Source organism: Lemur catta, chromosome 12 (genome assembly GCF_020740605.2).
Source record: "Lemur catta isolate mLemCat1 chromosome 12, mLemCat1.pri, whole genome shotgun sequence".
Lineage (NCBI taxonomy): Eukaryota > Metazoa > Chordata > Mammalia > Primates > Lemuridae > Lemur > Lemur catta.
The window spans coordinates 64,667,014-64,681,186 of NC_059139.1; the positions used below are offsets into that span (position 1 = coordinate 64,667,014).

The 14,173-nt window shown below is 41.9% G+C and overlaps 1 protein-coding gene across 2 annotated transcripts in view; it reads right to left on the reverse strand.

The window, feature by feature from the left end:
• The window catches only part of ELL2 (elongation factor for RNA polymerase II 2), a 78,589-nt gene extending 65,223 nt beyond the window's left edge, over positions 1–13,366 (reverse strand). Inside the window, exon 1 of one of the 2 annotated variants that reach the window (XR_006738687.1) lies at positions 12,870–13,163. Coding sequence is in view for 1 of the 2 variants with exons in the window: in XM_045566571.1 (XP_045422527.1) it covers positions 12,870–13,016 (147 nt within the window). In the remaining variant the exon portion in view is untranslated. Of the gene's footprint in view, positions 1–12,869 lie in introns of both variants that reach the window. The other variant, XM_045566571.1, reaches the window with a different exon arrangement.
• Between the last annotated feature and the right edge of the window lie 807 nt (positions 13,367–14,173).

Consider the following 14,173-nt stretch of genomic DNA (forward strand, 5'->3'; position numbering starts at 1 on the left):
CACTGGAGTACAGGTATCTCTTTGATATACTGATTTCATCTCTTTTGGATATATACCCAGAAGTGGGATTGCTGGATCATATGGTAGCTCTATTTTTAGTTTTCTGAGGAACTTCCATACTCTTCTCCACAGTGGTTACACCAATTTACATTTAATGAGGCTTCCTCTTTCTCTGCATCCTCACCAGCATTTGTTATTGCCTGTTTTTTGGATAAAAGCCCTTTTAACTGGGGTAAGACGATATCTCATTGTAGTTTTGATTTGTAGTTCTCTGATGATTACTGATATTGGGCTATTGAGCATTTTTTCAGATACGTGTTGGCCATTTGTATGTCTTCTTTTGGGAAATGTCTGTTCAGATCTTATGTCCATTTTAAAAATCAGATTATTTTTTTATTGAGTTGATACACACACACACACACACACACACACACACACACACACACACATATATTTTTTGTCAATTTGGGTAGTTTGCAAATATTTCCCCCATTCTGAGGGCTGCCTCTTCATTTTGTTGTTTCTTTTGCTATGCAGAAGCTTTTTAGCTTGAAGTGATTCCACCTGTCCATTTTTGCTTTGGTTACCTGTATTTTTGAGGTCTTACTCAAGAAATCTTTGCCCAGATCAATGTCCCAGAGTGTTTCCCCAATGTTTTCTTCTAGTAGTTTCATAGTTTCAAGTCTTTGATTTAGTTTTTGTATATTAGGAGAGATGGGGTCCAGTTTCATTTTTCTGCTTATGGCTACCCAGTTTTCCCAGAACCATTTATTGAAGAGATGTCCTTCCCCAATGTATGTTCTTGGTGCCTTTGTTGAAAATAAGTTGGCTGTCAACGTGTGGATTCATTTCTGGGTGAAATGTTTTTTAGCCTAAGTTTAATTGCATAAACATTACCTTAACACATTTTATTTTTAAAAATTTACTAAGTACATTCCCATTAGAAATGAGTTTCAGTAGGGCTTCAACTTTTGCTTTTAGCTTTAATTAAATAGTTGTACCAAGTAGCTCTTTTGAAAATCAAGTTACTCTAGGGTTTACTGAACAGCATTTGACCTACAAGACAGTGATCTGGTATCTACATCCAGCCAAAAAACACAATGGCAGATTGGAACTGGCTAGGGAAATTCCTACTGACAAATATTTCAACAACCTGATAAAAGTGAGTTTGTGGTCAAAAGATTCTGTTAAACTCTTAGTAGTTGCACTGTTTTTAGAGCTCCTTGAATTTGCCCTGTATAACTCTTATGAAATATAGGGCATTCCTAAGCATAGAAATGTAGGCAATACTAAAATACTTACAAATTTGGTTGCACTCTTGATGTCTGCAATTACAAGCCAATTTTACTGCAACAAAAATTGCTCTAAGATCAAAGAGATCTATGTCCACTTATTTCCAGGGACTATTCCTCACAGCATATAAAAGTAATATATAATTTACTAGGTTATTTTACTAAGTAATATTAATTTTCCTAAATAATACAATTTCTGATATGATTCCTTTAGAGTGGATGGAGCACAGTTCATGTTTCTCTGGAGTTGAATAAAAGAAAGCTATTTACCCTATAAAGGTAGTTTATAACCGTTTCTTGATTATTTATATATTTGCTTATCCATGTAAACAAATTAAATCAATGGTTACTTTTACCTAATCAAACATCATCAGTTTTGTGAATGTACAAACATAAGAAATAACATTCTGGGCCTACAAAAAAACGACTTCTCTAAGGAACATCATAGAGATCATACAGATCTTTCCTGCTTTATTTTCTAATATTAGAGGTGGATTTGTAACACCTTTAGCTTCCCTTTTAAACTCATCATGGAACTTTGAGTTAACTCAAAGTTTACTTTTGAATTATTCTTGAATTGTTTAAAATCAACCAAAAAGCATTTATTAAACGCTAGGTATTTACCTGGGTATGTAAAGCTACATTATAAGCCACAATAAAGATATTGCAAAAATAAAATTCCTAAGTCAAATACAATTTTGCAACTTTGCACAAAACAAATGGTGATGGTTCAAGTGACTAGGTAGGATTGTTTTCAGAAACAGTTATAGCTAGCCAGTTATCTGAGTCCTTAAAAGGTGTCAGGCACTAATAACCGTTTTTATTGATACCTCTGAGAATTCTCAGAAATACCCTTGTAGGGTAGCTACTATTATTCTCATTTCTCAGGTAAGTCCTATGTATTACCTAAGGCTACACCTTATAAGTGACATGAGACTCAAACCTAATAATACTTGTAAGAACTACGCTCTTATCCACCACTGCCTTGCCTTAAGAACTGTGCTATTATTCACCATTTTACATGGCTAGCCTTTTCCTCCCATCTCCAACAATAGTTATACAAAATTTGAAACATCTGAAAGCCAGAGCATTAAAAACTGATAGCAAATCACTTTTTTGGTTTTACACTATGGCTTAAGGAAAGTATCAGACAATTGAAGAATTTGCTTTCACTTGTGCAAGCAAATTGTAAAAGGTAGATATGATTTTCCCTGGGATGCAACTTGTATAAAATAGATCGTCTTTCTTTCCTAAAAGAGGCACTATACCATTTAAGAACTTGTGGTTATGATTTTATATTTAAAGAGTCATTTTATTCTTTGTTCTTTATAACATCACCTGATAGAGAATCTAGGCTATCTAATACTTATATTTTAACCACTGTAATAAAAATCTAGGCAGGGAGAAAGAAAGAAGAAAATAGGAGCTAAAGCAGGAAATAACACAGGAAATCAGACAGTTGATCCTGAAGAAATCAAATATACTCAGCTCTTGCCAAAAGCTGATAATATGCTTAGAACGATACATGATGTGAAATTTAAAGATAATCCAAAACTACTTTAATAAATGGTACCTCCTTCTTTGCCTCAAACCTTTCATTAGATGCCAAAAAGAGAGTCGTTATGCTTCCCAAAACCAATCTAGCATTTTGCTTTGTGAGTCAATCCAACCTTAAATGTAGGAGAAACTCCTTTTCTGCAGATCTGAAAGCATCAGATTAAAGAGCATATGAAGTAAAGAATAATTTCTTTCTAGCCATTAAAGCACAGAAAAGAGTGAAATATAAAAGAGATTACCAAAAACCTAATGTATTTAACACAATCCTTGTTTTGAAAGATAGCTTGTAGAAAATTGTGTCTATTTGATACTGGCCAAATTAAAAAAAAAATACTGCTGTCTTAAATCTTACAATTTCAAATAGCTCTTAAAGGAATATGGAAGACAAAAATCTAAACTGAATAATCAACCAAAAAGTTAGTTACTATGAAACATCCTTAAAAATCAACAACACTTGAAACATAACTCACCATTTTTTCCCAAGAGCTTAATGTGAGCCTCACAATTGTATAATAACCTTACATGTCAAATCTGACTGTAAACGCAAATAAAGATTTGTTCCCTGAGATCATGATCTCTAGAACAGAAGTATAAAGGCAAGTGGTAAAATCAGCTTTGGTTGGAAGATGGAGATTTTTGTTAAAAAAATAGAAATTGATCAAATGTGGCATCTCCTTTTTACAAAGGGAGCCATTAGAGGGCTTGAAACTAGGAAACTACATGATCATACTTAATGTTTTAAAAAGATCACTCTGGCTGCTGTGTGAAATGGATTACTGGGGAAGAGTAGAAACTTGGAGGCCAGCTGGGAGTCCATGGCAGTGGTCTTGAAGAGAGATGATGGTAGCTTAGGCAGGAATAGTGGTATTGGTTGGGGTTAGAGTTCAGATATTTTGAAGACTGACAGAACCTACTGATGGATCAAATATGTCAAAAAAAGAGGAGACAAATCAAGGGTTACTAGTCAATTTCTAGGCAACTGGTGGAGAATGCTGCCACTTACAGAGATGGGGAACACTGAAGTGGGTATAGATTTAAGGAGTGAAATCAAGAGTTATGTTTGGATATATAAAGTTTGAGATATGTACTAAACTTTGATGAGGAGATGATATGCTAAAAATAAGTGCCTGGAGTTGGAGAAAAGGACAGATCTGAAGATAAATATTTGAGAATCATTAACACACAGATGGCATTTAAATCCATGGGACTGGATAAACTCACCTAGGGAGAGTGAATAGATAAAGAGAAGGGAGCCAGGATCTCCAACATTCAGAGGCCAGTCAAGCAGAGGATAGTAAGCAAAGGAGACTGAGAAAGAATGGGCCGGGAAGTAGGAAGAAAATCAGGAAAGTGTTTCTTATAGGAAGAAGTGGTCAACAGAATGGAATAACGGCTGACGGCTGGTAAGAGAGAAACAGAGATGACCATCAGATTTGGCAACAGGGTACCTTGTCAGTATAATCTCAGAAGTATAGCAGAAACAGTGGGCTGAGTGGAGGATGGTGAGTGAAGAAAGCGCTACTTCTCAGGTCCTCAAACGCAGCCCTTTCTCTTTTGGTGTACCCCTTGAATACAGACTTTATTACATTTATTTTTTCACATTTGCCTGCTTCTACTAAATGACAAGTGCTTTCTTGGCAGGGACCATCCAGGACTTATTCAGCTTTGTATCCCCAATGCCTAGTTCTATACCTGGCACATGTCAGAAGATGACTAAATATTTACTGAGTGGACAAATGAATATTTGGTAATTTTAACTCTGACTCCTGCCTCTTAACCTTTTATTAAAGGAAAAAAACATAAGATACTCCAGTGAATTTTTACTACCTGAACACTTTTTTCTGGTCCTGTGAAGCATCATGATTTCTAATAATGGAGCCAAACGCAGCAATACTAAGTAAATGTTATCTTAAACTATGCTAACACTTAAGTTTCCAGATAAGCTTATTTAGATCCTAAAGTATCTCAGTGAATCTAAGAAAGTTCAAGCCTGGTTCCACCCTTGAATATAGCTATTCAGTGGAAAAGTCTTTCAGCCAAGGTTACCTCCAGGGATCATGAACCAAGCACTATCATCCATTACGATGTGTATGTATAACAAAAGCTTTACATACTCATGATTCTTGTTTTGTTTTTCATAAGGAACTGCCAAGGCAAAAAGAAATAAGGGCATCAAAACACCAAAGCAGAAATGGAGGTAATCTGGAAGAAGTGAAAAAACACTGATCCTTTCAAGACCTTTAGGAATTATGCTATTTCAAAATAAAACTTGAGACATAAATCCAGGCACACTGTACATATAGAGTTACTTACGTTTCAATAAATACTAGGGACAGAACCACAGAAGGTCTGATTTTCACGCTAAAATAAAGTTAAATTTTCATACTATCAGTGCTCTATGATGGCCTTAAGTGCAATTTAGAGGTTATTCAATAAAGGAAGTCTATGAAAATACAAACAAAATTTAAAAAGCCCTGCTCAAAACCAAATTTTCTTCCAATTTCAACTTCCTCTGAAACATCAACAATCTCCAAAATTTTCATTCAAATGGAAGAGTTTATATAAAACACATAAGCAATATAGCATTGTTCTATATATCCGTCTGCCTCAAACTCCCAAATATACTTCCCAAATACAAAACATCTAACCAAACCTGAGTCTCTTGATTACCAATCAAAAGATTGAGTAAATGTTCACCAAAATGCTATTCATCATGTTTATCTCCCCCAGCTTCACCCAACTCTTCCAACTGCTTCCAATTTCCCTTTTTCTATTAAGGGTACCCCTCCTAGGGCCAATGGCTAGAAACCTCAATTCAATCTTCCTCCCTTAAAATCTACTATTAAATCCTATAGATTCTATTCATCCCTAGTATCTCACAAATAGTGTAGATCCCAATCATTTCTGGCCTGGACCACATAATTCTTCCTAATTTGTCTACTTCCTTTCAGATTCACATTGTAATCACCCTGCACACTAAGGCCAGAATAATCCTAAAACATAGCTCAAATACCCTCAAATTTCTAGCCAGTGTTGACAGAATAAAAGACAAATTTCTCAGTAAGGTAATCATCTTGTTCCAACTTGCTTTTCCTCTCTTAAACCCAACTATATTTTTCTCCTGCACTCCAGGTTAAGCAGAACGGGGTCTTTATGGCAATTCTCCAAGCCTGCACTAGCTTTTGTCCCAGTGTTCTTTTCTTATCTGTGCCATTCCCTCTCCTGGAGTTGTGGTCTCCATCTAGTCTGTTAAAAATCTTCCTAAAATCCTTTAATACCCAAGGATCTTTTTTAGATCAGTAACATATATGATCCCCAAGAAGAAAAGAAACTCATGCCATTAGTCTAACAATCTTTTTACTGTGAAACTAGTAGCTAAATGCCCTGACTATAGAGGTCAACTCAAGATGCAAATTTAATTCATGAATCTTTGGGGGACTTACAGCTTAATTAATAAGATTGTCTTTTCTTATATCCCATATTAAACTGCCAGCCATGGAAATGCTAGGTTTGGCCTTTGCTGGCAAGTTATTAGTGGAAACCCTTAAACTAGTTCTTCCTGAAGATTTAACATGGCTCTCAAAAGCCATAATGCCATCATAGAAATTATAGGTAGATACACAGGGAGGAAGGAAAAAAGGAAGGAAGGAAGGAAAGGAGGGGAGAAAAAATAAAAGAAAAAGAAAGCAATCCTCCCTGGTTCATCTGACCCGAGTTATGCCATGTTTTTCAGCTTTAATTTGGCTGTGGAGACATGGCCATCAATTTATTATATTCTACTCTAGACCTGCTTTTCTAGATTTTTTACATAAGCCATAGGAAATGTTGTATGGAGCTGAGGTACGCGGGACAGTCAAATGTGGGGATACATACATGCTGTTTTCTTTATTATAAAACTTAGCTCATCTCAAACGCAGCAATGCCCATAATGTCACATTTTAGAGATATCTTCTCAAACACTCGAAATATATTTGGCCCAATCTGGCTGGCCTCACGGGCCAAGCTCCCGAGCTTCTCTGTGTCCAGAGAAAAGGGTCACCACAAGTTGATAAAAATGACCCAGCCTTAGTTTAGCTTAAATTCTCATTTTCTTCTCTCTGCAGGCTTTATCACCAATTACCTAAAAAGCCCTATGAACACAGCTTCGGTAATTTTTTTACAAGTGCAAATGGAAAGGCTGAATCTGGTGATTGTCCTTGGTAAGCTTTCCTGTAAATCATTCCAAGAATTCTACGCCCCTTTCCTTTTAAATTCTTTTCTTGAACAAGTTCCAATCCTTCACATATGTTCTTTCTTTCTCCTCCCAATTCTGGTGCCAAGGTTCCCTGTCTATCTTTTTAGGCAATCTGGCTACTACTTTTCTCAGCAACTGAGCATTTGAATAAACTTTTCAAACACTGCAGCACGGGCAAAAATTTGACTTTATTTGATAAAAAGCATTCTAAAATCAAGTGCAAATTGAAGATGGGTCTAAGTTAAAAAAGTCAATAAGATTACATTATTTAAATTAAACCTAGCTACATTTTTAAAGTGGAACAAATAGAACCTGCTAAAGCAAACCTCATTGTTTTACTTAATAAATATGTCCAACTGTGGTGGCAGTGCTGTGCTGGTAGATCTGGATGCTCAAGTGGTGGCTTAAAAAGAACACGGTCTTCTGTACTGATAAGCAGATTATTGAAAACACACACACAAAATTGTTTAGGGGCAGGCAGAAGAAGGAAAAGATACAAAAAAAGCGGAGTATGAGTCTTTCCTGTGTCTTAAACCATAATGAATCAAACACTGAAAAGTTCACCTGGTAGAAATGCTAAAGTGAGGAAATCACTTATCCCATGAACTGTGGAATCAGTGATTAAAAAAAGATCTCACATTTATGAGAGCTACTATGAAGGACAGTAACTTTGGAGGCTTAAATAAGACCTTATGCTTTGATTGGAAGTAATAATATCTGTTAACACAGAGAGACTGAGTTCTTCATGTAAAACTAAATGGAAGTATATTTGTACAAATTTTAAAAACACTATCATTTTCCTAGAAGACACTAATCAAGGCCGGAAAGTTTATTTCAAGCCAGTAGAGTTGACAAGACAATGTGTTAACAGAATCCTACTTACAGGCATCTGCTTTCTGATCTTTAGGGACAGAAAATGAGTCCCTGCCCCAAACACAACTATGCAAGACTTTTTATGTAACAGTTGGGTAAACATGGTAATATTATTTGAGCCACCACCTTTGAAACTTTGAGTAAACATTTTTTAAAAACTAAATTGGCACAAAAAAAAACTGAGAAAAAAACATAAAAAGAAAAAAACTAAATTGGCAGATTCAGCAATGACAAAATCTGAAAATATTTTGGTAAATAAGAATTTTAATATACAGGCCAGGCATGGTGGCTCATGCCTGCAATCCTAGCACTCTGGGAGGCCGAAGCAGGAGGATCGCTCGAGGTCAGGAGTTTGAGACCAGCCTGAGCAAGAGTGAGACCGCGTCTCTATTAAAAAATAGAAATTAACCAGACAACTAAAAATATATAGAAAACAATTAGCCAGGCATGGTGGTGCATGCCTGTAGTCCCAGCTTCTCGGGAGGCTAAGGCAGAAGGACTGCTTGAGCTCAGGAGTTTGAGGTTGCTGTGAGCTAGGCTGACGCCACAGCACTCTAGCCTGGGCAACAGAGCGAGACTCTGTCTCAAAAAAAAAAAAAAAGAATTTTGATATACAAATGAATTATTCAAATGTCAAAATAAACCCAGCTATATTACTGAGGAAATTAGCCAAAATATATTTTTAAATATTGGAATTTAAAATATAGTTTTACATTTGGAAGAAATATGCAATCACAGTAATATATGCTCATTTAACATATGTAGAGCGTATGTAGACCAGACAACCATAGAAACCAATTTAGAATGACTATAAAGTTGTAATTTGTGATTTTATTTAGTAACTTATCCCCTTATTTGAAATAATTTACATTAGAAAGGCTTAATATCCTAAATATCTGTATTAGCATACCTAAATTTTTCTGTAAATCATGAAAATAACTTCCTAGCTAATGCTTTATATATAATGAATTTGAAACTTTCTGCATTCAAAGTTAGTGGAAAACAACTTTTAGGAGGTATTTAATCCAACTATAATTCCCATTCCTAGACTCACCATGTTCCCCTGCCTATTTAGAAAGGTTCCCTGATCTCTTCTCTGAAAAGAAAGCTGAATAATGATGGCCAATTAGGTTTATTTGTCTTTTGAACAGTGAGTAATCATGATTTGAAAAAACCAAGATCTCAGAATTTTCATTAGGGTTCTGTTTCCTTGAATCCTAATAGCTCAGTATATTTACTCAATTGTATCTAAAGAACTTCTCTATTCTGCCTAAATCATAGCTTCCTACAATCCCTAAATTCACTTCTTTGAAGCCTTAGGTAAAACGGATTAATTTAGAAAAGTAAATCCAATGGATAAAATAATCTGGACAAAAAAAGAATTCTCTGATGCTTAATTCAGGCATCAGAGAATGCCTCAATTAATGCTTGTCGAAATATCTGGCTCTTAGAAAGTCATTAGAAGAGGAATAATAATCATCAAGCACCCTTCTATATGAGGACAGGATTGGTAGAGGCAGTTTTGTGAGAAATTAAAGCCACTTTTTCTCCAGAGAGAACAGGCTTGACCACCAGAAACTTCTTCCCAATTAGCCAACATATGCTAACATAGTCCTAAACAACATCTACAATATAAAGTCATGAGCCCTACTTCTGATAGTGATGGAAGGTGAAAAAGACCAAATAAACAGTCTTTTACGGGAGGATAAAAGCTCAGCCAGATTCCTACTGCTGGCAACCGTTACAGTGCCCATGGGGGAGTCCTGGTGTGGCTGAGCCAGAAGGAGGGGCACTGAGGACACATCTGCGGGAGGCTTAGCTGAACACTCAGGAGGATCCTGCAGTAAGTACCAACGGTATATACAGATACTTGAAAGGTCTGTTATTGCTTTAGTCCTTTCTACTTTTCATCCAACTGAGGTTGACAGTTTCACCTCAATTCCTGCTTGCTTTTCTAAACCCCTTAAAAAGTGTTTCCGTGGCTGAAGTGACAGTGAGGCCTGAGGCCAGGAACTAGTTAAGGCCAAGTCATCTTATCCCCAACCCTCTACCACCAGTTTTAGCAGAAAAGAAATCCTAGGACTAATACAAGGTACCTGGCTCTACACTTTGAAAAAAGTCTTCCCCCTTTCCCTTTGCTGCCTCTGTGTAGATGGACCAGACCCATTAATATGCAGGCACAGAGATGGAAAAAGACAGTAATGATATTAATAGGCAACAGAAGCAGTCCGGAACAAACAAAGACATTGACTTTGGTATCTTTAACTAAAAAAGTAAAATTAAAAAAAAAATTTAGAAAGTACTAAGTGGTGGGTTGGGAGAGAAAGAATTTTTCATCTTCTGTCTCCTAGAAGACGCTGGTATATAAATGTAGGGGCTTTCAGAGCACTCTAACCTTAATCCCAAGCATGAAAACACTAGATACAGTGTAGGAGGCAGAAATGAAGGCCACACAAAGGTAGGAAAACAAAGAGCACCCCTTTATTGAGCCCAAGTGATCATGTAGATCAGTGGGCATTGGGGGCATCTGTCACTTAATCTTCCCTAGACACTACCCTCTCCCTTTCCCAAGTGGGCCTCCTCATCCCACCCCACCCTACCCTAACAAGTGTACACTGTCAGTATCGCTGTAATCATCTGCAGTTTGCCTGTTGTTTCCCCAAGGTAGCTGGCTGACCTGCTGTCCCCAGAGATGCCTCTCCCCATCCACTGTGTGTCAGTCTTTCTCTGCTCCCTGGTCTGTTTCTGACTGGGGGCTGGCTTCCTCCTGCTGACTTCTTTCTCTCTGGGCCTCTGTGTGTTTTCTCTTCACATCCCCTGACCTACCTTCTCCCCACTGTCATTCCTTCCCACGTCCTTCCCTTGTAACAGGCAAACTTATCTCTTCATCTTGCAGGGCTGAGTTTCTCTCCACTATCTGCCTGTCCCTCTGCCTGCATATCTGGCTTCCCCCATATGGGCCTCCCACTCCATGCTGGTGCTGGTGCACCTGTCTGGGAGTAGCTGGCACATGCAGTCTTGCATTTCTCATCTCTCTCTACATCCCTATTGCTGGGTGTATACTGACCTCCCAGCCATACTTGAGGCTTTCTCCCTGGGATTTCATTGTGTAGGAAGGTACCTTTCTCCCTGTGCATGAACTCCTCCCTTATGCCCTCCTACCCCACCACACAAAGTCTGTGAGTGTTTTTCACCATATGTTTCTCTGGTTGGTAACATATGCATCCTGGTGTGTCCACCCATGTGTCCACCCAATTCTGTGAGTGCATTCCTGATAATAATCTCTCTGAGTTTCTACTGCTGTTTACATGTACCCTATCATGTGAGTTCACATACTACCCAAAGTGTGCACACTTACGTGGGGGGCCTTTCTGAACACCTCCGATTGAACCAAGGATTCACAGCTCTCCTGCTGCTCTGCCTGGGTCCGGTGCCTTCCCTCTATGCATTTCAAGTGCCTGTCACTAGTGGGAGCTCAACAGATGTTAATTCTTTTCTCCACTCTTATCTGAGTAACTGGGAGCCTGTGTCTGGGTGCCCCTCTAGTTTATGAGCGTGTTCCTTGGTATGGACTGGGCTATTTATCAGGATGCCCTGTGGGTTACTTCTCCCTCTAACTTGCTCTCTCCTCTTGGAATAAAAGGTTACCGGTTCCCCCATATGGCATATCCCTCCCTCATGCAATGTGTCCATTCCCGTCTCGCTCTTCCACACACAGTCCATAAACGGTTTCCCCGAGCACCCTCATTGCCGAGTCTCTTCTTAGCGCCCCCCGCCCAACTGCTTTTAACGTGAAAGCGTTCCTGGATTGCACTCGAGTTGCGGTGTATATGTGTCTATCTGAGCTTCTCTGTACTTTAGATATGTGTGTGTCTATGGGTTTCTCTCCGGAACGCGGGGTGTGTGGGGGGAGCCCTGTCGGGGATACACCGTATCCTCCCCCCCACCTTCAGGCTCCTTCCCTGTGTGTGCGAGTGGGTGCGAGACGCGCTGCGTCTTTCGGGTCTGCTGAGCGTCTGCGAACCTCCTCTCCCTAGGTGGATATCTTGCTCCCGGGTGAGCGCTAAGTGTGTTGAGTCTTCGGGTGTCTCTCTCCCGAACGATGTGTTGCTCTGTGTCTGCCCAGGACGCTGTGCGTCTCTGGAAAGCGAAGCGCCTGTGTCCTCGAGCCCCAGGGAATGCAGTGTGCCCCGCTCCTCCTTAACGCGAAGGGCCTGTGTCCCAGCCTTTGCCAGTACACGGTGTGCGCCGCCTCCATACGCGGAGTCCCAACGTCCCCCCTGCCCCGCCGTACGCGAAGCGAGTGAGCCCTCACCCCTGCGAGTACAGTATGTCCCCCTCGTACGCGGGGCGCCTGTGTCCCCAAGTCCCTGGCAGTACACGGTGTGTCCCACCCCATACGAGGAGCACCTGTGTCCCGTCTCTGGGGGTCCACGGTACCTATATGTCACTCGGAAAACGCGGACACGTTGTGTCCGCGGGTCCCCCCTAGTTCTCTACCCGCACACTGCGCGCTCGCCCTCGCCTCAGCCGAGGGCAGCGTGCTCATCTCACTTCTCTTCCCGGGGCCTCTCCGTCCTTGGGACCGAACCAGCCAGGAAATCCGCGGGCGCCGTCGGAAAGTCCCGCAGCGGCGGCGCAGCCAAGCCAGGGCTGCGGCTGCCTCGGCCCCGCCACCAGGGGCCGCCCGCCCGCCCGCCCGCCTCCTCACACCCCGGCGGCCCGGCCGGGACCGCGGCGTCAGCGACCCTGCCCGGCCCTGCCCTGCCGCCTCGGGCGCTGACGGCAGCAGCGGCGAGCCAGGGCTCCGCTGGCTCCGCGCCGGGTCCCCGGACGCCGGGAGGCACGGCCGGGCGATGAGGAGTGCCCTCTGCCTCCCTGAGTCTGCCCAGCCGGCCGGTTTGCCCACTCACCTTGTGACTCTGGTACGTCTCGAGCGCCCGGATCGCCGTCTCGGTGAGTTTCACATGCAGTACTGTGATGTTGTCCTGCCCCAACCGCCCGCACGACAGTCCGTAGCGTTGCTCCTCCTGCAGGCCCGCTGCCCCCCCTGCCGCCATCTTAAACTCCCCGGGGTGCCGCCGCCGACGCCGCTAGGGCTTTAGCCTCCACTGCGGCCGCGGCTGCTCGGGCTTCTGCAGCCGCCGCCACAGCTACGGCCATCCCGCTGCTGACGTACTGTCATATACTGCGCGCAGCCAGACCTCAGCCTGCCACCGCCGCCACCCGCCCCACCCTCCGGCCCCGCGCCCCGCCCCGGTCTCATCTTATTGGCCCCGTTCCCTTCAGAACCGCCCTCATTGGCCGCCCTCCGCTCTTACTGGGCGGGGCCCAAAGTCGCCGGAGTTTTGCTCCCGGGACGGGACGTCCGAGAGGCGCGAGGCTGACGTCTAGGTGACGCGCCAATTTAATCGTTTCTGACGTCACGTTTAGTCGTTTTGGCTCACCGGCCACGATTGGCCAGGCTGGCTTGGGGATCTCCTGCTGATTGGAGTCCAGTTAACTTGGTCTGGTAGCTTGGAATCAGAGCCTGGCCCCTAGGGGAGGACAGTAGTGGAAAGTTAGGGAGTCTCTTCTTGTGCTGGTGGCCCTTGGAGGGGAGGATCCCCATCTCAAGTATGTGAGAGTATGACAGTGACCAAGTAAGGACTTTGTTCCCCGACAGCTGAGGAAACTTGTGGAGTTTGCTGTGTGCGTGTGAGGGAAGATGCGGGAAGCAGAGTCACTGGGGAGCCCCTCAAAACTCCGTTTAGTACTGAGGTTGAGCAGATGGGATTGGGTGACTCCCTTCTTCGTCATTTCACTGTAAATTTGAAATTAGCCAGTCGCCCCATAGGCTTTAGGAGTTGTGTTAGATTTTGTGGAGCATGCTGAAGGCTTAAATGCCTTTCGTATGGTGGGCATAGGATAATAAAGAATTGAACTTCAAGGTCTTCCCCACACCAAGCCCAGTTGTGATCCCAAAGGAACGGAACCCTTTCCTCTGGAGTTCGCCCTGTGGGCATGGTTGGGTCCCTGGTTGGGGAGTATCTCCTTTCAAAGGACCCTAGAAGAACTGCCATTGACCTAAATTAAAAGAAACATCGACACCTCTCATTCTCTGATTCTGTTTGAGTTCTGTCCATTTTATTTGATAGGGCTGTGTGGAAACCTAGCCAGCGTCTAAGGCTAGGAGACGCGCTATGGAGGTTAAGCAGAGGCCCCAGGGCTGAGGGGT